The sequence below is a fragment of the Pleuronectes platessa genome, chromosome 1 (genome assembly GCF_947347685.1).
Source record: "Pleuronectes platessa chromosome 1, fPlePla1.1, whole genome shotgun sequence".
NCBI lineage: Eukaryota > Metazoa > Chordata > Actinopteri > Pleuronectiformes > Pleuronectidae > Pleuronectes > Pleuronectes platessa.
In genome coordinates this window covers 20,606,345-20,631,192 of record NC_070626.1, presented here as the reverse complement: position 1 = coordinate 20,631,192, position 24,848 = coordinate 20,606,345, and the positions used below count along the sequence as shown (strand labels likewise).

The following is a 24,848-nucleotide window of genomic DNA, read 5'->3' as shown; positions in this document are numbered from 1 at the left end:
GATCCTTGTCTGGGTCGGAACCAAAATGTATTAGATCCCTGACCCATACGCCAGCCCTCAACCCAGTTTTGTGCTAACCCTACAGTAGTTTTTGCATAAACTAGTTAACTTACGAACAAACAAATGGAGAGGTGTGAAAACATAGGCTACATACACACTACAACCTTTTCAGTTGAAAGTGGCACTCACAAACTAAAACGATCTCTGTCCACACAAGCATTTTGGCCCCATATGAGTTTATACTAACATGCCTTTTCACATGTTTATCATGTTTAGCAGAATAAATGTAGCCATAACATCCTTGGTATAGGTAAAAGATAACACTGCCGATTGACTTAGTATCCAAAGAAGCAGCTGGGATGAGATGGCTCTATAATGAGCGGTTGTGTTGTCTGATTGCTGGCTGAAAAGCATGGCGTTACTTGCTCACATGATGCTAATCTTAGCATGGTGGAAGCCCCTCGGCAGTGGGCAACTCGTGCACAGGAGCGAAAACATCCCTACTGATCAAGTCCAGACAGATTAGTCAAGGATTCACCGTAGCTGGATTTACAGCTACAGCACATAAGTGACTTCCTCCCTCTCTCTATACTTCTTCTTTCACGTATTGTAGCTCACATATTTTCTAACATGGCTTTGATTACTTGGATGTGAGGTCATTTAGGAGGAATGCTGCCACAAGTAGTAACTCAATAGAATAAACAGGGTTTTTAAGGGCAGCGAAGCTCGGGCATGTGGAGGCAAGGTAGAGTAATGATAGTCGTGCTGGAGCTCAATGTGGTGGGTGATGTTTCATCTGCGTTTCTCAGAAACAGCCACAAGTGGTTAGGCAAAGTGTTTGCAGCTACACTTGGTGTTCTCGGGACTCGAGTTTAGAAGCTTTGTTACATGTAACACAGAGCACTGCATGCTCTCGGCCCATTTTTGGATGCAGGCGCTTTTGTACGTTGTCACATGCCATACTGAGTGAGTGGAAACAATTCCATTTGTTCTACGAAGGGCGTTTCTTCATCTCCTTTAAGGGAGATCATATCTTCTTTTATAACAGAAGACTGAGCTACATCACAGTGAGCTCTTTCTTAGAGGAGGGTTTACAGCTGTGGCAGTTGTGTGCGCGTGTGCTGTGCGTGTGTGCGCCTGAGCAGGTGATGAGAGTACATTGTGTGTTTAGCTCTCTCGGAGGGTCACCTGTTGATTTCTCACACACTATAACACGAGAGCAAATAAGCAGTTCATTGGTTTTTCAGCACTTAATCTGTTAAAACTTACATAAATAAATAAATATAGGGCTAGGCAATAAAACAGTATTCCAAAACATATTATATATTATATATTAATATTCTAAAATATATATACTAAAATACAAATTATCACTATAAATGTCATCAAAATCAATACAACATCAGTCCCTTTAATTAATAACTTAAATTAATTTAGTCCCTTCAGCAATGAGTAAAAAAAAAAATACAATCAACAGTAATTTGAGATTTTTCATGATAATTATCAATATTAACTGATACGGAAAAAGTTGATATAAATTTAGTCCATATCGTCTAGCCCTATGTAAATATACTATATTAACAACAACAACTATACACCAACCACACATGACCCATCCATCGTGGCGACAACATCCACATGCACAAATATTAAAGAAAACTCTCTGTCCTCTGCTAATGTGTCATCTTTTCCCTTTATCACCACCAGCCTCTACCCTCATTTGACCCCTGTGCTGCTATACTGATCACTGTTCTCACCCACAAATACCACTCTCCCACACAAACCATTTGGCGAGGTATCGACACTGAAATGAATAACATGCATTGACCCGTTAAATCAGCCGCGAAGGCAAGTTCGTCCTGCGTCCCTGGGTTGTTTTGAAAGGGATTTAACTCTACAGACATAAGAAAACATTTCATAGAGAACCTTTTAAAATAAAATCACCATTGGGCCTCAGCTGGGTATTTTCTCTTCCTCTTTTTCATGTCAGCATGGAAGTGATCATACACGTGCCTTTACTTGTCAGACCTCAGTGAACATCAGACTCTAACCAGATATTTCCATCCATCCATTTTCTATACTGCTTATCCTTAGTTTAGTGGGTCACAGGAAGGGGGCTGGAGCCAAACCCAGCGAACAGTGGGCAATAGGTAGGGTACAAATTGACCGGGTCATCCGTAGTTTTTAAAACTGCTTTTTGAATTAAAAGAGTGTTTCAGGTCTGCATCAGTATATCACATGACCATTTGCACACCCGTACAGAAAAAACTATGAATGACACAAAAACAATAGTGAAGAGGATGGATTTATTTTTCCTGAACCGACGATGAGGTTAGGGTTAGGAACTGATACTGACAGTAACTGTTCACCATGTTTTGCCTTCACCGCTGGTAGTTGAGTCGTGACTGATTAAGAACCAATCTGAAAGCAAATGTGGGCGAATGTCTTATTTACATTTCTTAGTTTCCCAGTATCTTTTCAAACAAAAATGTGGTCAACGTTTCCAAAGTCCAGAGTGGTGTTGATGGCTGGTGTATACATAGTGGCACTGATGCATTTTAAACCAAATGGTAGTAGTGCGGATTTAGCAAAAGAGACAAACAACCAATCACACTCACATTCACAGCACAGTCAATCTATACTCTAGATTCTAGAGTCTCCAATTAACCAAACCCCTGTCTGCATGTCTTTGGACTGTGAAAGGAAGTAGCCAGAGTAAACCCACGCAGACACGGCTGAAACATGCAAACGCCACAAAGAAAGACCCCCAGATAATACCGATAACATAAATATCTTTCTAAAAGAAGTTTGTGTTACCGATCGGGTATGAATTCACATCAGGCCTTGAGGTTTGTGTCTGAGCAGCACAGAGGCAGCAGAGTTTATAGTTTTCAGGGCTTACATAAATCTGAACTGTGCGGTCAGGTTCCTGAGGTGTGTGGAAGTTGACATATTATGGCACAAGAGCTCAAGATATTTTTAAATAATTTGCCTATGCAGGTTTTTTTCCTCTTTAGTGCCACCCTCAGGCAGAAAGGCCAACTGCTCTTTTAAGATAATCTCTGTGGAAGTTGCGTATTCATGCTTGCAAGGAAATAAACCCCATTGAACATAATGAGTCCAAGACCTTTGCTCTTGTAGCACGTTAGATGCTTATGAAATACAGATCTAATCAGTGTATTGTTTGTGCAATCATGTACTGTGGGATATGGAACACTGCAGCACCAAGGCCTTAGCTTTTTATTCTCGTTTAAATGCATGGATGAATGTCCTGTTGGTGAGATAATTCACTTGAATCTGGAAAAATACCACACAGCACACCATAGGAATGTTCATGCAGAAGGGAGTAAGACACTCCCACCCATCTGGGAAAGCTCAGGAGACGAGCAGGTCATACTTTTTTGCTCTGAGCTAATGAGAAACTAATGACTGTCCTGGGAGGAAGACAGCACTTAATCAGCAATAGCTAAACGAACAATAACGACATAAGTACAACATGCGACTGGATTATTGTATGTTTTTGTGGTTGATTCCCTTCTGATTATATATAATTCTACATGCGTTTTATTGTCCGTAATGAATACGATCTATTGACCATTAAAATAACTACTAGGTGTAGATTTACTGTTATACAAATGGTTTGACACATATTTATTAGTTGCCTTCCTTTTGTGTGGGTACTTCCTCATTCTTCAGAAAGAAGAGCTTTACCCTTGATGTTGGGCAACACAGTGTTTTATCTCTGGCAGGTGTGAACGTATGATGCCCTCCTCAAGTCAAGAAGAATGTCTTGTACTCTTTGGTGTATTATGTTCTGTATCTTATAAGGTAAGGAGGAAGAAAAGTAATTATAAGGAATGCCTTGTTAGTGATCAGATGCTCTCCAAAACTGTAGCCTCCTGTCTGCTGTGTAAAGTTGTTAGCCAGAGGCGAAGGTGTGATCCAGAATGTCGCCCATCAAACGTGACTGATCTAAGATCAGATGATAATTACAGCCACTCCCAGCTCACAGTCTTTCTCTGCTGCTGCCACAGGTTAGAATAATATGATGAATACTATAGCATGTCATCACAAGTCTGTGAGTAGAGGGCAAAGAGAGATATGTGCAATGAAGGAAAACGATGTTAAATCAGTTTCTTACAGATTGAGTGTTAACAACTCCAGTTGAACTCATATTTTTCTTTTTTTAGTATGTTTATTGAGCACCGACAATACAAAATGAGGACATAAAAGAGTGCAATGCTCACATTTTTTCAAATGTTTACAATTAACAGTAACCCCCCACCCCAAGCCCTCCTCCCACACACCCACCCAACTCTACCTGTCTCTAGGTAAAGGGAAAATAAAAATAAACCATAAACAAATAAAAGTAAAAATAAAATAAACTAGAAACAAAACAAAAAACACATAAGATTAAACTAAAGAAAGGCTAACATTTTGAATTCATATTTTCTATATGTGGGAACGTTACCGATGATTTTTGCAGAACTTTTTCTCTCAGCTCACTGGTAAAATGTCCAGAAAATGTCAGAGTGGGCTCATGTGAGAAAATCGGCAGGAAAATTCACAGCTGTGGGCGTGTTGATGACGTTTCTAACCAAGAGAGATGCAAAAGGGAGAAAAAAAACCTGTACACAAATATCTTGAGATGGAAAATAGGTTCCATGAACTAAATTATGCTGCAAAGATGTCCACTTGGAAAGAAAACAAGTTTAATGGTTTTGTGGTTGTGAACAAAAACACATGATTTCTGCTGGAGGATTATAAGTCATGTCCTGCCTCCTTCATGCTCTACACAGGCGCCAACCCTCACCTGCATGTTCCAGAGATTTTCCTGTTGTTGTGAACGCATCTGGTCCGGACAAGCTCATGCTGAGTTCCTCATGTGTGAAAATGGAAAATGTCTGAGTCCAATTTTCTAGAGGTCATGGCTACTAATGGCTTTAGTGGCTTGATTGAATAGATTAGTTCCCAGGTACGAAAAATTATTTAAAAGCAGTTCTTGATGCTGCAGATATTAAAAGAGTAAATCAGCTGCATGTACAGACAGCATTTAGTATCAGAATTGTCACATCCTTAAAGATGACAATGACTGTCTGGTCATATCGACAGTATTATCTTGTGTTCGTATTCTTTGGTCTAAGTTTCTGAGTTTCATTACAATTTTAGACTTATTTATTTCGGGGAAATCTTTGAATTGACACTTGAGAACATCTGTTTTTTTTGCTACTAAATATTTATTAATACGTCTTACAGTACACTCGTGTACCAAAAAGGAACATGGAGCCATCGTGGATTTGATTTGAATTCATTTGTGGCAGAAATTACAGTCAGAGTAGAACAATAGGACAGTGTTATGTTCCAGTGGAGAAAATTGAATGTTTGTTGCTAAACTTGTCTCCTCGGTGTGCATCTCACATTTCACCTCAAAGCTACGTTTCCCCAGTGTACTGCACATTCATGTTGTTTTCATAGAAAACACTTGGGGATGCGAGTGGAGAGGCCGTGTGGATGCACAGCCGCAACTACCACCAAGGACAGTAGTCTGATCTGTGTGTTTGCGTCCTCTTAAAGCCATGATGATCATTTCTACTTAAATTGCTCGTAAATCTCAATTTTTCAGGTTTGTTTTTGTGCGGCATCTTTATTTTCTTCATTGTCTTCAATAATGAGGGAATGTGCTTTACTCTTGGTTATTAAGGATATTCATGATTAATTTCAATACCTAAAATATATTTTGAGATTCTACAAATAGTCACCACATGTTTCCTGTGTTAATAGAAAACAAAGAGCGACTCAGTTTCTGTTTTCTGGAAACAGCCCGACCTCAGAGCCGCCAGGTTTCAACACTCTCACATGCTGCTTTTTAACTTTATGCAATATTACATAAAGCAAACTAATACTAAATATGCTAAATACAAGTAGCAAATTTCCTCCCTTTGTCAGATACATTTCTTTGTTGCTATATTCACCTGTGATAGTCCCACTTGTTTTCCGGTCACTGCCCCTCAGATAGTCAGACAGACACAGTGGGCGGCGGGTTTCTCTGCGTTGGTTTTGGCTATTGTTGTTCTGTGTCTGTTTCAGAATAACTGGCCACAGTATCGGGTCTCCCATCTCAGAGTCATATAACAACAAGTCTGACTATAGGAAACTGACGCGCTGCTTTTTTTTGCAAACCTTTCCCACCACCCTCGAACATTTAACCTTCCAATTTAAAGCACAAGTTTTTAATTGAGTAGCCTAGTTTTTATTATATGCGAGCTGCCGATGCAAGTGTTGATTATGTGTAGTGTATAGTGCTGGTTACGTCTACGTTATTTGATGTTGCAGTGTGAGAGACAGTGTTTCGAGGGGCGACAATGTGCATGAAACTCAGTTGAAGTAATACAGCGAACGGTTCTTTTTATATGTCTGAGCTTGTCACTGATGCTGAGCCCCGAGCTGTCTGCCAGGCAGCTGGTGGACATTTGGCACGTCTCACGCAGACACTGTCCCGAGGCCTGCGGGGCACCTGCCATCTATCAGTGGGAGGTGAGGCCCGGAATGAGACAACCCCTCAACAGGTGACGCTACAGCACGACCCACTGTCCAAATGTGCTGGTGACAATGGCCAAGTGTCCCCCGACAAATGAGCCCCTGAGTCTCTCTCACGCAGATAACATCAGAATCAGAGGGACTGTGCAGCAAACATCAGACACATGTGTAGAATATGTCAGCTTGGTTTAGTCAGTGACTCAGCTATTGTGTGACTGTTATGTTGATCTAACCCAGACACACACACCCAGCAACTGTATGCGACTCTGTGTCCACAGCACCAGTTGGTGTTAGCAAACCCAGTGTAGAATTCTAAATTGCCACACACCAGTGCACACCAAGTCAACAGCTGCCAAAAAGGGTTTGGTATGTCTAACCAAAACTCTGCCATGCCTCTCTAGATGCTAGTTTAGGCATGCAGCACCCAGACGCCCCCACAACCACAGCACACCTACTTTACAATCTGGCATTTTGTTTTTTAAAGTTCTACTCGACTAGTAGGTCTGCGAAGTGTTTGAAGATCAAAGTGCTAAGAAACAGGTCAACTGGACCTAGTAATGTGCTGCTAGTAGCTAGCAGCTACATCTACCTCTGCTGGAGGAGTTATAGGAGATTGTATTTTGGGTTATTACTTGAAAAGGTCTACATGCTCTAATGTTCAGACAACCTGTCACATGCTGCAGTTCCTCTTTTCAGCATCCGTAATGCTATAAGTAAAATCAGCATAATTCAATAGAAAAACGGCCGTCTTTTCTTTTGTCTCTTATTATTAAAGTGAGAAAGTTAACAACCGCTGGTCCACAGCCCATATTTGCACGTCAGCGTTCACCATCTAATTTCTTAAGAATAAATTGGTTTTGCCGTTTCAATGCGGACCTTTCCGGATTTGTGACTTCAAAGACCATAGTAAATGATTAACAAGCTGAACCAAACTCACGTGTAGAACCAACATGCTGCTAAGATGATGTGTGCTCCTCACACCAGACCTGTCGGAGCTCGATTTTGAAGCCCATACTAAAATTTCACTTACAAAAGCATAATTTATCACCCGCTCACCAAACGTCCACTTCACTGTACTGCCCCATGGTTCAGGTCTCTGAGGTGCTTGCCGTCACCACTGCCTGAAACAGGGTGTCTTGTTTTTGTGTTGTTCTGCCTGTTGCGTTGTTCCTGCATGTTTCTGCCTGTCCCTGTTCTGTTATGACGTGTGGTTTACAGTGCTGTGAAAAAGAATTGGCCCGAGGGAACAATAAAGTAAAACTAACTAACTATTCTCATTCACGTGTTTTTCTCCACCAATTATTATGTCTGCCAAGAAGCTTATGTCACCATCACTGTTTGTTTGATCACACAAAAACGGATGAACCGATTTCAATGAAACTTTGTGGGAGGGGGGGGGCATGACCCAAAGAAGAACCCATTAAATATACAGATAAATAGATTGATTCTTTAATCAGAGGTATGCATCTAGTTTATTTAGGGTTTTCTCATCATATTTCACCCATTTATATTTGCCTTCTAACATGAAATTGGAACACATTGAACATCATTGAGTATGGTCATTTTCTACATTGATGTTTTTACAGGTCAGGAATGCAGGACCATCAGAGAGAGAGAGAGAGAGAGAGAGAGAGAGACAGAGAGAGGGCAGATGTTTCTATTAGGTCTTATTTATGGAGTGCTGCTCAACTAATAGCTTTTCAGCTGCCTGTGTTTTTAGGAGTGCTAGCCTAAAAGCACACAACAGTAATGCTGCTGTGTATTTGACATGATGCCAGGGAAATGCCCCATTTCCTCTGACATATCACCCCACGCTAAGAATTATAGTCTGCAGTAGTGTACACTGATGCAGAAACACACACTCAGCAGTCATACCAGAGGGAAGAGAGGAGGTTGTGGAGAATGAAGTGAGAGGAATAAATCCCTGCAGGTTGTGTACAGTTCAATCTTGGTGTTTGGAAAACAAATTGGTCTTTTTAACGTAGGCGGGAGCAGAAAACAATTTTTTGTTATGGAGTTACATGTCAGTTCTGCAGTTTTCTGTTTACTAATAAATGATTAATGTTCCTGCAAACCAACCATTTGGATCTTCTGACTGTTTTGTTTTGCAGCCCTGATCAGCATCTGATTATTTTCTCAGTCATAAGGTTTTCCTGAAGAGCATAGACTGACACACTGGCCCCTGCTGTGCATGTGTTTTCGAAAGTCACAGTAGTTTCTCTGTCTACGCAGCCACTGCAGCAGCTGGTGTCCTCTCACTGAGCCGTCACAATCATGCTCTGTTGATATAAGCAAGAGCAGGAGTACTTCTGAACAGAGACGAGCAGAGGAAGAAAAACAGGATAATGAAACAAAAACAAATGCAAACACTATATTGTCTGAGATGATGGGTCATGTCAAGGGTTTGGTTCTCAATATATCACCATCAGAGACGGCAGAGATGGATGATGCGTCACACACTTCCTCTTGTTGTACAAAAATTAAGCTAAAATATCCGGGGATGGACTCGCAGTATCAAGGTTCTGCCGTCAATCATGACTTTTCAACCCATGATTACTTGAACATACATACAGCGTGATAAAGTCTATGAAACCATTTTATTTTGGTCTATGTTCTATCCATTAAAAAGGAGGAGGCAGGGTTTAAATTATGCTGCAGCCAGCCACTGTTGGACGATCCAGATGATTTGGCTTCACTTTTGGGGCACTGTTAAGTGGTCCATTTCAATATACAGTGTATGATCACAATGTATTCTGGGCCAAGTCTAGATGCTGCAGTTACTGATATTTATCTTGTACCGTATCTGATTTAATGCTGGTGACCTGCCCATGTTATAGCCCCACCTCTCAACCAATGTTAGCTACCTTTTAAAGGATAAGCGGTATAGATGATGGTGGGATGGATGGATCTGGTTTACAGTAAAATCTTTATTCCTTGACTACATAAACCTCATACCCAAATGTACTGTCATTTTGATACAGCGTCATATGGGTTTGATAGCTTTTCCCACATCCACAAAAGCAGGCATTGATGAAGACTCAGCACAGCGAAACGCAGTCAGGGGGAATCGCCATGTTTTTTTAGAGGGTAACTCTTCTCAAAATAAGTCTTTATTCACTGTCTCTCCCAGGAAAACAAGCCAGGGCCCTAGAGAAAACGTCACTGATAACCCATCAATGACTGGGCTTAGAGCGGATTTAATGCAGGGAAGGTGATGTCACATAAGGCCAGTTCACACAGTTCACCATCTTTCTGTTGTTCTTTGTGATCAGTTTGTGGGTATCTAAAATATTTACACAGGTCTCCACTCACAGTTCTACAGAATGCACTTATGGGATGGAGATAAAGCAATGGTTTATAGTCCGACCCCTATAGAGCAAACAGGCGGCTTTGAGCTGAGTGATCTGGTGGAAAAAGGTCTTTAAATGGCACCACTTTGATTCTGCGCCTTTGAGCGGGTTCAAAAGTGTTCAGAGTCCAGCACACAGGCCGATTGAAGTCTTAATGCCAGAGAGGTTAGAGGAGAGCAGGGGGTGTACTGTGCCAGGAGTTGGCCCACTTGGTGGGACATTTATCCTCTCCTTTATTCTCTGCATGAGCACCATCCCCAGCTTTACAGCCTTGAGTGCTGTAACTGGGCCATTCAGCACATGCAGTATGCAACTTGTTTTTATTGGAAAACACTAGCAAGTGCAAACATTTTTTAGATACATCAAAGTATAATTCTACCTAATATGAAGTTATAAATATGAATATATGGAAATATACAGTGTTTAACTGTTCCTACTATCTAATACAATTATATTTCACCCAGCAAACATCTCTAGAGCAGAATCCAGTTAGCAGACAAACTGTTAAATCCAAAGATTGTATATAAAGATGAATGACGCATCTCCTCCTCCCACACCACACACACACTTTCTGAAAATTAAGCAAAAATATCCTGGATACGAACACTGCCATCTTGTGCATTTTGAGACAGAGTCTGTACAGTAGTGATTGGGGAATGGAGTCTCGACATCTGGGTCCATATCTTATCCACTTACATACAGGACACAGGATTTATGACCTATACCTTGGCTTCACTTTTGGGAGCTGTCATGTCATCCATCTTTATATAAAAACCTAGGATTCAACATAAATTATGAAAAAAGTGAAAACCCTTTATGAAAACATCCGAAACAGTTGCCCCGCATAGAAAAACTGCATTCGTTCAAAATAAGCACTGGAGGTCGAATCGGTGAAGCTTATTGCAAAATCATATTAGCGGTGACATTTAGCGCTGGAGCCGGAATGATTAGTCCAACAAGCAATTAGCTCACCGGCATAAAATGAATCTGTATCGTGTGGATTAGAATTTGAACTTTCACTCACTTTTCAAGTAATAACTTTATTAATATGAATAATCTTAATATAATGAATATACTGTAGTTATTTGTTGCAGCCTCAACATTTACAGTGGATGCCTTTAGCCTGTTAAATCATCTGAAAACTCGTTTCAGGGTTCTATCAACTCCTCAATGAAGCAGAGTCAAATATACAACCAAGGGAAATGAAGGTTCATGAACCAATCCAATCAATATCATGATTAACTTTGACTTCTTATGATTAATGAACCATCATTTCATGTATTATTTTAGGTGCGTCTGCTCGACTTTGTCGCTTGTCACAAAAACTGACCATCACATTTGTTTAGTTATTAATCTAAGGTGTCGACTCTTCCCTCCGCATCGTTCTGGTGACTTTAACCCTGATGTCCTGGCTGTGCGTGTCCCATTAGATCAAGTTGTGTGTTGCAGGTGCAGTAGAAGGAACCTGGGCCACCGCTACAAATTACACAGCGGAAACCAGACAGTTTGTGAATGCCCGCATCGGGGAAACTATGAACCAAATAACTTATGTGGTTTAGTCAGTGAGAGGTCATTACAAATGTTGGTTTTGGTTAATTGCCCTGCCATACTCTTATAAAATATTTTTTCCAAGGTGTGTTTTTTTTTTAGAGGAACTTATAATAATAGATAGTATATAAGCCCCTAACTTGAAGGGTTTCACTGATCTGCTGGCAGTTAAAGCCAGGGCAATGAATAAAGGGACGGTCTATTGATCTGCTGTGCATTAGGAGGTGGAGAGCTTGTAAGAGTGATGGGCGCAGGTTCATTTAATCCGGCTTCGAGCCAAGCTTCAGTGCAGCATTCAGTAACTGTAAATATCCACTGATTGTGTTGTTACTGTGCATGTCGAGCGTGCAGTATAAGATCATTAGGCTTAACAGGACGGGGTTAAAGACTTTAGAAAATGACAATCAGTGTGCAGCGATGATGTGTTCTGTCCTAAAGCCTCCCCAGCCTCAGCAGAACTCTCCCCAGTGGCCCTTTAAGGCCCCGGACACATTGTGTGCTCCCTTTCTCTCCGTGTGTATTAGGTATTGAATAAATGACCTTTCTGGTTTGTATGAGCTCATGGGAAAAATGGGTGTTTCCACAGGAAGTTAATGCCTTTCCCTCCCCCCTCTTCTCTCGCGCTCCCCCTCCGTGTCGCCTGCACTCTCCCTCCCCCTCACATTTTTCAGCCCGTCTTACTTTTTCCACCATTTCCGACTTCAAGAACTCTTTAAGTGCTCAGCAGAACAATGTCGCTCACACAGATTCCTGTCAGTGTGTGTCGGATGCTGTGAAGCGTGAGAGGATGCAGTGTAAAGATGCGGAGGAACTGGTGGTCACCTCCATCTGTTTAACATTAAATCCTTGTGGATGCTGTCTGATTACTGACAGCTGCTGTTTCGTCCAGCCCCAAATGTTGCTGCAAAGGTTAAACCTGCGCCGGCTTGAGGAGTACAGGAAGTGATGCACGCATGCACCGAGTCCTTTCTAACAATCAATCAACTCATGCATTGACTCCGCATTGATTTCTCCTTTCCTGGGTAATGCTTTGGTAACAATGAAACGCTTGGCTCAGACACTACAGTAGATTTATGTGGATTGAGATTCACCCTCAAAAGGTTCCACGTATAAAGCTACAACACAGAAGAGCAGTTTACGTTTATGTTTTTGTATCTAGTGGCAACTATCGAAATTGTCCCTTACTTTGACAAATTGAATTTCAATTCAGGTGAATTAGTAAATTTGCATTCATGGCATTTATTGCGACAAAATAGACGACCATAAAATATTAATTATTCCTTTTATTAAACAACATTTGTGATGTATTTACATGCTTGTAGAATCTCTGGGTCCATCTAGTCATGTTTTGATTCTATCAGGAACTGATCACCACGATCTGTCACATTCTGCTGCTGTCTGCAGATGGATCTTGGCAGGCTCCAGGCTGTCTGGCATGGAGTTTGTGTCCTTAATTGAAATTGCTAAACTTGGCTCCTCTGGCCCACAGATCAATTCTTACAAATGGCCCGTTTCACCAGTCATCAGTCACTAGTCACCTGTTGCCCCACCCTGGCATCTTAAAGGTTCCAGGCTTCTTGGTGTTGTCTATGAAGCACTTTGTAAAGCTATGTAAGTAAAACCCTTAACAAAAACATTTTAGGTGAAGCTTAAGTTGAACTCTCCACGTTAACTAAGGAAAATGTCCAGAAATTGAAGTCCGGACATTTTCCCAGGAGTTTGCTTTTCACATATGAAGAACGCTGCAGGACATTGTCCGGCTAAGACGCAACAACAGGAAATTATTGTCGAGCTTCTCCTGACTGTTGAAGAAGCATTTCCTCTTCGTAAGTGATGATCTTACTAGAATTTGTTTTGTGTTCTGGTGTGAGGCTGAAGACGTGACTCATGACACCTATGATCACTGGAAATCACTGGAAAATTGGATGAAATACTTTCTACTATCATGTCTTGCAGTGTGGGAAAGCTGCCTGTTGAATCTTCCACAGGCAGCTTTAGAAACCAGTGGGAGCTGAGTGCTGCGACTGACAAAAAAGTTCAAAATGTTCCTCACAGTGACTAATACAATGACTCTTTCTCGTCTATTTTTCATGAACAAAGCTTACTGATTAAACTTGAGCAAACAATGGCCTGCCTCCCGAGAACGAGCACGAAACAGTCGTTGCTAACCTGCAGTTTATTTTTGCAAAACGAATGAAACCATGCTCAAATCATTTTTCAATTCCGAGCCAGTTTTTGTTCGTCCACAAAAGGTTTAGTTTGCCTGTTATGTTCGAAACTCCAAATGACAAAGTCTCCTGCGGTGTGTATCATCTTTGGTAGAGGAAACTGCTGCGGTGTGCTGTGTGTGTGTATGTGTGTGTGTGTCTGTGTTGCAGTGCACAAGGAGGTCGGGGAATATTTAAAATCTGCAGATGCCGACACAATTTTTTCCTGGAATAACAGAATTTAATGGCCTTCAATCTACATTTCCCTTTAATTAAAGAATAACTGCCGCTAATGACTTGCAAGTCAAGGTCTGTGAATCCTCATCGGGCTCCGGGCCAAATGCAGAAGGCAATTAGCAGCATTGATGAGTATTTGTTTTAGCTCAGCACTCCCTCTCATTATGACGGTGCAGGAGGCAGGTGCCTCCTCAGCTGAGTAGGTACAGTGTGTTTCTCCTAATTACCCCAGAAATCTCAGTTTAATCTGCATTGTTGATGAATCTGTGGTTTTGTGCTTTGCACAGATAGCGAAGCGATATCGGTCTAAACAGGCGGCTCATACGAAACCAGTGGGATAACTGACAGAGATGGAAAAGGATCTATATTTAGCATCTGTAGGGCTGTTTGTGTGGGGAGGAAGTGGGTGCATAGTGCAAGCATGATGCTGATTACACGCCTACACATATCAACCATTCTTGCTTTCCTCAAGACTGGCAACCAGTGGCTGTGCCAGACAGAATTTATTGCATCATGTCTCAAAAAGAAACACAAGCAGTTGCATAAACATATATGTAAATATGAATTCAAATGATGAAACTTTTCAAGCTGCACAACACATGGCATCTTGTACCTTTTTTGAATAGTGAGACGGTTTAGAAAACATTGGATTCTGTTATCGTGGTTCCATCTACAAAGGAGGAAGGTCGGAGTTATTTTAAATATTTTTTAGGAAGTTGACCAGCAGGAAGTACAAAACAACAAATTTGATAACCATTGAAGCTGTTTGTCTTTTTCTGTTTCCAGATGTACACTTTGTTTTGTTCTTTGAAAAATTCAATGTTCAAAGATATTAGTTTTTTCTGATCAGCTAGGACTTTGGGAAAGTGTGATGGGTATTTTTATAAATTATTTGCCATTTTATGGCATTTTGAAGACTAAATAATTAACTTGTTCATCTAGAAACAAAAAGACAGTATTCTTTAAGCCTGACACAAAAAGCAGTGCTGCAGCTGAGACTCATCCACCCTCTTTTTGAGCGGGCCTTGTAATGTTTTCCTGGTGTGAGCGTGCATGTGCTGTGTGGGTGGAGGGCTGGGATGTATAGCTGGAATGCTTGAGGGGGAACTGAGTGACGGCTCTGGACTTTAGTGGGTGGGGCAGGGTAGCGGAACATGTCGTCTGTGACATCAGCGCCGCCCGAGGACTCGGCCCAGGCCGGCTGCCTGCTGCAGAGGTGGAGTTTCCTTCCTGCAGAACTGACCGGGGCCGAGTGTGGCCTGACCCACCTTGCCACCACCATCCAAACTGCACTGCAGCTTGGCCCTGCAGGGATTTGGATTTTACTCTCACTGTCTTCACCCACTGTACTGATTGCTTTATTGTTAATTCGAGTCGCCTCGTTTTGAAATTCCAGTTGACTTCTGCTGAACAGAGGCAAAAACACAATGTTAATTATCCTGGTTTTACAGCTCACTTATTCACACACCCACCATGGTGGTCATGTCAGAACTGGCCTAACGATTGCCTCAGTGAAGCTTGAGTTGTTCTTGGCTTTTTGAGCATCATTCCTCGCTCCATGCAGGCTACAGAATGTTATACAGCAGACTGGCTCTGATATTTAGTAGTAGTTTTCCTCAAGTCTGGGAAGTTGCTCCAGAACTAAATGTGTGTGTGTTGAGTTGCTGACGCCACTGTCCTCATACCCTCATGGCAGCTGTTCACTGTTTCATGGAAATTTGTCCAGGAATTCCATCAGTTACCTCCTCGCTTACCTGTGAAATAGTTTGGCAGAAAACATCAAATGCTCCGATGTCACAGTTTGTCTTGCAAATAGGCTGGATATCGTCGAATTTTTTGTCCATGCTTACATTATGTCAGTAACATTTCCCCAACAACACACAACAGCTTTTTGTTCAACTGGAAACAACAATCTGCAACTATATTGATAACAAATTCATAATTTTGATAATTTTTCCATCAAAATGTTCAAGCAACTCCGGTTGTAGCTTCTTAAATATGATGTTGATATAGATTTTTATAGATTTTATTCGTAAAAGCAGTGAAATGAAATGCTACATTATGAGTAAAATCAGGAAATATCTGATACAATATAAATGATATTTGCAACTTCTGAGACAGTTTCTGGTTATGGCATGTTTTTGTCTGTGGATCTGAGGTTTGTGGTCCTGCAGGAGATTGATGTAGTTGTTTTGGGTTAAATTCCTTGACTCATTCAGCCCGATCCATCCTGTTTTAAGAGCCTGATACATCTGATGAAGTCATGGCCAAAAGAAGGATTTATAGGTCATGTTACCGGCCGTGATACAGGCTGGCTTATGTCATATATTTATCGGAAGTCCTCCTGAGTCATGATGCACTCCCCTCACCAAGCCCATCCCTCTGTCACTCCCCAGCCGAAGTCCCTGCCAGGCCGGACTACAGGCCCTGTTAGTACTGGCTCTGGTGCTGCTGGCACAGAGTAACATCCTCATCTATCACGGCTCTGGGAGAGTGCGGCAGCTAGCTATCCTACCCTTGCCTGTAGAGGAAGGGAAGGTAAAACCGGAGGAGTGTGGAGCTTGATGCAGCTGCCCGGGGTTGACAGAATAGGAATAAGAGGTGGACGGGAAGCAGAGGTCACCTGCTCTGGCTACGGCTGAGTGGAGAAGGAGGTGGGAGGGACAAGAAACACAAGCGGCTTTCTTTTTTCTCTCTCTCTCCCTCTCCCCCTCTCTCTGTCTCTGTCTGGTCATCTGAAGGCAGTGCAGTGCAGCGAAGCGAGGTCTAGGATACACAGAGTAATACTGATGAATTATTGAACAGTGGTGAGTGGATGTGACACAGGCCGGCACGCTTGCATGCTGCAGAGCGACGGGAGAGTGTGAGGGAGAGTTTACCTGCAGCTCATGCAACAACAGAGAGCTGCAGGTGGCACAAGGAATGTATATCCACTGAGCACGTAAGAGAACACACAGTACAATTAAATACATTCACATAAGTAGAGCCATCACTGATATTATTTTTAAGTAGACAGAAATGATGACACTATACTTTCAGGATGTTTTAATTTGAAAACATCGGCCAAAGCCCAACGGTCCCCTTATGAAACCACATTTAAATTCACAAGATCTGGATTGTTATTTGAATCTTTGGATCACATTGGGAAAATGATTAATTAATTATTCATGGTCATAGTTGGAACGATCGATCAATAGTGATAATATTCATTTAATTGTGACGTATCTTTGATATTTTCACACTATGATTACTTGTTATTTATCAGCCAAAATATAAGATGATTTTGATCCTATTTGAAGCTGTATTGGTCATTGGCACATGGGCTCTAATCAGAATTAAACAAGTGATCGACCTGCCTTTTTGATCTATATCCTCCATGACTCAAAGTGTCAGAGATGAGATATTTAGTGCACATACACACAAGTCATCTCTTGCCTCCCTGAGCTGCCAAATACCAGCAAATAAGCTGTGATCAGCCCTACGCTGTGTGAAACAACACACACGAACAACACAACTGTTTCTGGAGAGAGTTTAATGTGGCTTGTTGTTGGAACAACGGGGAGTCCTGTCTTGTTTTTATGTTCTTGTGATTGCTCTGTGTTTTTAGGGTGTTGGTTTGACATTCCCCAAGCACTCCCCTCAGCTGTCACCACTTAACTAGTCCCTGAGGAGAGAGAGAACTACAAAACATGGGAAAAATGTAAAAAATGCATGATTCCTCCTCTTCCCTCTTCCCTCCCCCCTGGCCCCACCCTTCCAGTTGAGGTTACTAGGAGACCAGATATTGGCTGCGGATTCAAAGCCTTCAGGAGTGGGTGAGCGAGCGGCGCGACTGCTGCAGCCGGGGAAACGTCTTGTAAATGTGTTATTAGCATGAAAAAAGCAGCCTGCTGTCGAAGCTCGAGCGGTGGTTGTTGTGTGAGTGAATATTTACTTCAAGCGTCTGCAGGCGTGTGTGTGTTTACCTCCTGTCTGCAGGACAGTAGTAAAGATAGAGGTCAGTGAGGCTGTCTGTGTCGTTTTAACCTAAAACACGATGCCCCAGTGGCTTTTTGTGTCCATTCCTTTGTGCTTAGTGGTTCTAAGGAGGATTACAACATAAACATCAGAAATAATAAAATAAGTCGAGCACATACCTTCACTAAGGCCCGACAGACCCCTTTATATTCAACCAAGCTTTACCAAATTTCACACTCTCAGACATTATTCACCTTAATATGTCAGATTGTACTTGTCTTATTCCGGGAGAAATTATTTCAAAATGTCAAAAAACACCCTCTTGCAATGAGCTGTCATGATGCCAAGATTTTAGACTAAAATATGATACCACAATGGAGACACTAGAGTGGATACCACTCTCAGTGATTGGAGGAAAGGTCCTGTTATGTCGAGCATTATTGTTCATGGAATACTTATCTTTGAAGTAATCCGTTTCGATGAACTGACTCACACAAGGTGATGTAACAGGCTTTGACTGACTCACCTTGTTTTTCTAAACACTGGAACAAAAGTCTTTCATGCGTTCTCAATCCCTGTGTACTTATAAAGTGTGATGATTATATTCTATAATTTTGTGTTGTATTTTGTCATTTATTTTGATTTCATTTCTATACTAATACGGACCTACGAGTCTGAAATAAAGCCCAACGAACATGTTTTATTGATGAATTGATTGCTACAAGGAAAAAATAAGTAGCCCGACCAGTTTCTTTTAATCAACAGGTTTCTTTTTAATGCAGCCTCAGGTAACGATCAAAGTGTAGATCTGCCTCTGTATTTTTCCGATTCTATTGAAAGTGAAATTAACAGACATGGTATAATTTTTACACATGTGGTATCAAAGTGTCTGTACTTTTGGCAACACTCATCTCATCGTGCCAAATTTGGCGGAAATCAAACAACAAAGCAAAGGGCGGGGGTGAAAACATAATCTCTTCTGTGAAAATAAAAAAAATTGCCTTTGCATGGCACGTGTAGTGCTTCATTTACTGTTAGAATAATACCATAGGCCCCATTGGTGTTGCTCTTGTTTGCTGCAAAGCTCAGTGTATAGGGAATACTGCATGTAGTGCATAGTGTATACAGTGAATACATAATTCGGTCTCAGCTTGTGTCTCTACCTGACATAATTACAGACGCCAGACAAACTCAAGGTTCTTCTCTCTCTCTCTCTCTCTCCCGCAGTCGTACTTCGTCACTGACTATGATCCCACAATCGAAGACTCCTACACAAAGCAGTGTGTGATTGACGACAAGGCGGCCAGGCTCGACAGTAAGTGCACTTTGCTGAACAAACATGAACAGCGTCAACACACACACAAAGACTCACACACACACAGTCTGTTTGTATGTCTCTATTGCATTATATTGTACTCGAAGAACTGATCGCAAAGGTGGAATTTGCTGCAATTCTTTGTGTGTCTGTGTCATCGTGTGTGTGCACGCTCTCTAGTCCTCGACACGGCTGGACAGGAAGAGTTTGGAGCCATGAGAGAACAATACATGAGGACGGGGGAGGGCTTCCTGCTCGTCTTCTCCGTCACTGACAGAGGAAGGTGAGTGACAGTTCTCGTCATGTGCAAACTCGTCTCACACACACACACACACACACACACACACACACACACACACACAAACACCCCTCCTTTCTCTATTTTAACACACCTCTGTTTACTGTTCACAGTTACTCACTCTCTCTCCCCCCCTCCTCGGCCTCTCACTGCTCTGATGCTCTCACTTGTTGCCCCTTATGCTTCCCTTTGCTGTTGCTGTTGTTGTAATTTTTTGTTTTTTTGTTCTTAACACTTCCTCTCTCGTCCTTATCTCATGAATGAATAAGTTGCTGAAACAACAGTACTGTATGTGGAGGACTGCTGCAGAAATATTCTCAGTTATGTGTTAAATGTAGGATAACCATACAAATATGTATTTCTCTCTTAAATCTATTCATTGTGTATCAGGCTGAATTTGAAGGGAATTCAAATAAATGTTTCTATGTGACGTATTGGTACAATATGTCTTATTTATTTAAAGCTTACTTCAATTGTCACACATGTGACCCTTAAGATTTCGGCCATGGTTGATTTTGCGACAGCGGTGGTAACCATGGTAACAGCAAGTGTGGTTTAATACCACAGCTACTTCTGTGTCAGAGAGACATCGAAGCAGCAACTGGTCCTTTCAGCATTAAGACAGGGCTTGTTTTAATAAAGTAAAGAGAGCGAGCAGTAAACAGGGAAGCTGTTATCAATGAGATCAAGTTATTTCAGTTTGTATGCATGCATCGTTTCTCAGAGAACTTCTTTATGTAACCGATCGTTCACATCCTAAAACCATCAATAGAGGATAATATAACTTTATGGGGAAATAAAAGCAGAACTCGATATCATCAGGAAATTTTTCAAACCAAAAATGTGATTGTTAGTTATTTTCCTGACACTATCAGGACTTCAGTCGCCTTGAAGATATTTTTCAGGTTACACTGGATTGTATTCTTTTTGTGGTCAGTCCGTCACGCCCCTTCCTCTCTGTCTTTGTGTCCCTGCCCAGCAGTGCAGTGAGCTGCCGTCCCCCACCCCCCACCCCCCTCCCAAAGACCCCTCCCACTGTTTATATTGTAAACACTCTTTCCTTCCTCCATTTATATTAGTCAAGTCCTTCCAGATTTACTATGTGCTCACCAGGCTGTCTGTGGGTGTGTGACTTTTTCTTCTTCTCCCAGATTGACATTTTTTTTGTTTACTTTTCGGTTGAAAAAGTGCACTTGACATTTATATTATAGTCGCACAATGATAAGGTCAGTGCACTGGGAGAAATAAATATCATGTTCCTGCAATAGTGAGGCTGATGTTTCCTCTTTGCTGACATTCAGTCTGATACACAGCATTGATATAACCCCCAACATCTGTTTGTTTTTGTCATTTGTTTGGAGGTCTGATACATGCATGCAGTTTCCGATAAATCTTTGCATCCATATGAAATGACATCATTACCTGTGTGAGAAAAAACACACCATAAAACCATGTATCATGTTTATACAGCTTTGAAGAAATCTACAAATTCCAAAGACAAATTCTCCGAGTCAAAGACAGAGATGAATTCCCGATGATCCTCGTAGGAAACAAAGCAGATCTGGAGCCACAGAGACAAGTAAGTCCAACACAGATCTGAACCCAGCGACTGACGAACACACACACAGTGTGATCGTCTGACGAGATAAGGATTCACATTTGCATGCTTCAAAGTGGAAGCGAGCGCTGCAGCTGCAGATAGCTGCTCAGATTCAACAGGATGTGAGTGAGGGAATAAAAGAGCGGCTGTATGAATGGTGGTGTCTGGAGAAGGGGAGGATGGATGTATGAAAAGGGAGTGTGATGAAATGATGAATTTTCTGGCTGTTGGTGTGTTAGTCGCTTGTCACTTCTTGCAGTGAATCAACACCTCCCTCTTGTGGTGAATTGGAGCCGCTTACAAGCTCAATGGAGCCATTGGAATCAGATTTTAGAAAACCGGGGATGGTTTATTACTTATTCAATTTGTATGATTAAGATGTTTAATAGCTCAATAGTTGACGTTTAAATAACTATAAGTAAATAAAAGCCTGCTCCCATGCTTTCAATGTGCAACATTTACTAAATATGTACATCTAAAATGAAATTTAGATCTAAGATCAAGATACTGAAGGATCCATAGTTCCAGCAGCTATCAACTTTTGTGAAGACGGCTTTTATCTGTATATGGTCGTTCTCAGCCTTAAAAGAAAGTGGACATACATTGATTAGTCAAAGGAGCAGTTTGATTTGAGGGATTGTGGAAAGTGCTTTTTACATGTGTTGGAGCTCAGGTGACATTCAGCCTGTTCTTCTTTTTTCCTCAGGTAACCCAGGAGGAGGGCCAGCAGCTGGCCAGACAACTGAAGGTCACATATATGGAGGCTTCAGCCAAAATCCGCTTGAACGTAGACCAAGCTTTCCATGAGCTGGTTAGGGTAATCAGGTGGGTGGTTGGTAAAAGCACAGTCTACACATCATTTACACATGTGGGTGTTTTTAGTCTTTCAAACTCTCCTGTGATAAATATCCCAGATCACAGTGAAACCTTTGCACATATTGCTGTTAGAGTGATTATGACATTTGATTAATTATTTGCTGGCCGGGGGTTTTAATTGAAATGCACCTGATTAGGTTCCGCCATGTTACGTTGTTGCACTTCATTCCCCACGACTGTCTCTCATTTTGCTCTCACGCAAGAAGTGAAATGATTAAGTTTATACTGAATAAATGTAGAACCAGTGCACTTGAACCTCGCCCACTTCAAACCAGTACCCACAGAGATCTACGAGGATCAACCAAAATGGTTCTAAATTTGGTTGAACGCTTTTCTTAGTGTTATTTTTAGAGCAGAGAGAGTTTAGTTTCCCACTTATCATTTCTGTTGGAAAAACAAACATCTTTTTCTTCCACCTCTCAGGAAATTCCAAGAACAGGAATGTCCACCGTCGCCAGAACCAACGAGAAAAGAGAAAGACAAGAGCGGCTGCCACTGTGTGATCGTCTGAGTCGGCCTTATCACTGTATCTCATGCAGCTACTCTCGACCACCCCGCCCACTCTGCCTGACATCACATCCCTCAGAGGATGACTGACCGCTGCCTTCTCCTCGTGCATGACTCCAGACAGCCTTTTCTGAGATACTCTGACCAGGAACTGCTGTCCAGGACATCACTGTGGACAACTGGCAATGCCAAAATGTTAACACCACTCTACCTTCAGCCGTAATCTAATCCACTTGAGAGAGTCCCAACACTAAACATTGCCTTCTAAATCCGCCTGACAAATTAACGTTTTTTGTACTCTGAAGGACTTCTCTTGCCTTGTAGTGACATTTGTACCTGCTACCGAGATTGAATGAAAATTATATATCTAGAATGTTAATGACTTTCTTTAGTTTCCAGAGTCTGATCAGAGCAGAGAGATTATCTTATGAAGCTTTGTGTATGTTGTGCCATACCCACCTTTACTCCCATGTGCTAATCTGCTACTGTACATAAGTGACATTTGTTGTGATTTTCAAAGTGTATTTCTAATGACTTGTTAAATCACCACAGTACAGTGTGTGAGGTTGAGTTTGGTTTTACACATAAGAAAGTGAATATATATAAGGATGTATATAAATATAATACCTAGACGGCCCTTAAAGCTACAATGATGGAACTTTCTACCGTTCTGCAGTGGATTCTTTACTTTGTCTGTGGTCTCTGCTTGTGTCTCAGTTGCCAAATGTGGAGTGTCTACTGTATCTGATTTTCTCATTTTAAGTCTTATAGATAGAAGGGTTTTATCCTACGCCTTCACCTCAGTGAAACGAAAGAAATTAGTCTGACATTCTTTCCACGATGGCGACAACTCTGCGTTGTTTCAGATCTCTAAGAAGCAGTTGAGGAAAAAAGGAAAACAAATCAAAACACTGAACGCTCTTTGCTCTACATTCAACCCTCTGACAAATCCATTTGTTTGCAAATCAAGTCGCTTTCAGTTTAGTTCAGATCATTCCAATGTCACGCATCATTTTCTGTCAAACATTTAGTCAACAATTTCACTGTTCTTTCATTCCAATAACAAAGTGGCAATGTATCTGTTTTGTCCCCTTGAATTATTCTGCTACACAACTTTTAAAAAATGTTTTAACCCAATGGTCTGCGAGTGAGAAACCAGGACACGAGGAAGCACTGAGACGAAAACAAGTTGTGTCTCCTCTGGGACATGAACTCAGCAGACCTGCCACCTGTGGAGTCGTCATCGCCGCAGATGCCACGATACTGTTCTGCCTTCCCTCGCAACTTCTGTACTTCTGTTCGGGCATAATACAGTAAAACAGTACTGCAGTTTGTTTTTTCATATCCTTGCCTTGTAATATGAACAAGAAAATCAATGATGGAAATAATGGACTTGATTAAATGTTTCTACTCTACTTTTATACATTATTTTCTTATCAATCTAGTTATTAAGTATTTTTATATGTTTATAAGTGAATACATGTTCACAGCGCGGCTGTGTGTATACGAAAAGAGGAATATTCAATTCTCTTTATTTGAGACTGAAGATGACTGTTGGCCCAAATCTACAAAATGAGATTTTCTTTCACCCAAATGTGACCAAGAATGTTTTTTCCTTATCGAGACTTTAGTAATGGAGTATTGATATTTATCTGGAGGGGGATTACCACCAGCCCAGCGCAACACGCCAGATCAGATGGGAGATAGGAAAGATTGTGGTATTTACATGGGAGCTTTATACCACACTAATCAATTATTACAGATTCTGAGATTTAACCATTTTCCATCTCATCGCAAATCCTAGTGTACATCCAAATCATGTTTTTTCTTTTCTTTTTCTTCCTTATCAGTGTCTTTTGCCCTGTGTAGTGCTTTTTGGTGCTAGAATAAAATCTGTCATTGAGCCAGATGGGGTAGAGAATCTTTGTTTTTCGAGATTCAAAAAGCTGCACAGGAATCAAGAAATCCATGACACATTCAAAACACATTTCTGAACTAATTAATGATATGGTTTTTTTTTTATACACTTTAGGAACTTGGTGTTATGGTTGGGACACAGCTGCACGTCACTCTTTAAGTTCTGCTTGTTTTCTTTTGCTTTTGCACCCAATTTATTGAGAGGCTGAGTTCCCTGAAGATTTTTTTGTGCTTTCGTTGAATTTCGCTGCCACATTGTTAAACCTTCCAAATACAGGAGAGATATGCCCTCTTAGAGACGATGTAAAAATACATGTTTCCTCTGCTAACTATGTATAAACACACATGAATGCAATCTCCATCTGCCTGTTATACATTTGAGCCTTTGAGAGCAAACAAATTCAGCGATCACAGTTTATTATATATATTATACCAGAATACATAACCCCACTCCCAAATATCAATTTGCATTAAGTATAAATCTCGTTATATAGGTGCA

The 24,848-nt window shown here is 41.3% G+C and overlaps 1 protein-coding gene across 2 annotated transcripts in view; it reads left to right on the top strand.

Annotated features, from left to right (window-relative positions):
- The window catches only part of rras2 (RAS related 2), a 28,739-nt gene extending 4,398 nt beyond the window's left edge, over window positions 1–24,341 (top strand). Inside the window, exons 1-6 of one of the 2 annotated variants that reach the window (XM_053420162.1) lie at window positions 17,738–17,797; window positions 19,064–19,151; window positions 19,332–19,434; window positions 20,920–21,028; window positions 21,756–21,874; window positions 22,349–24,341. In XM_053420162.1, coding sequence (XP_053276137.1) covers window positions 17,753–17,797; window positions 19,064–19,151; window positions 19,332–19,434; window positions 20,920–21,028; window positions 21,756–21,874; window positions 22,349–22,436 — 552 coding nt within the window. In that variant the 5' untranslated portion in view covers window positions 17,738–17,752 and the 3' untranslated portion in view covers window positions 22,437–24,341. Of the gene's footprint in view, window positions 1–17,737; window positions 17,798–19,063; window positions 19,152–19,331; window positions 19,435–20,919; window positions 21,029–21,755; window positions 21,875–22,348 lie in introns of those variants that run through there. The other variant, XM_053420154.1, reaches the window with a different exon arrangement.
- Window positions 24,342–24,848: the final 507 nt, after the last annotated feature.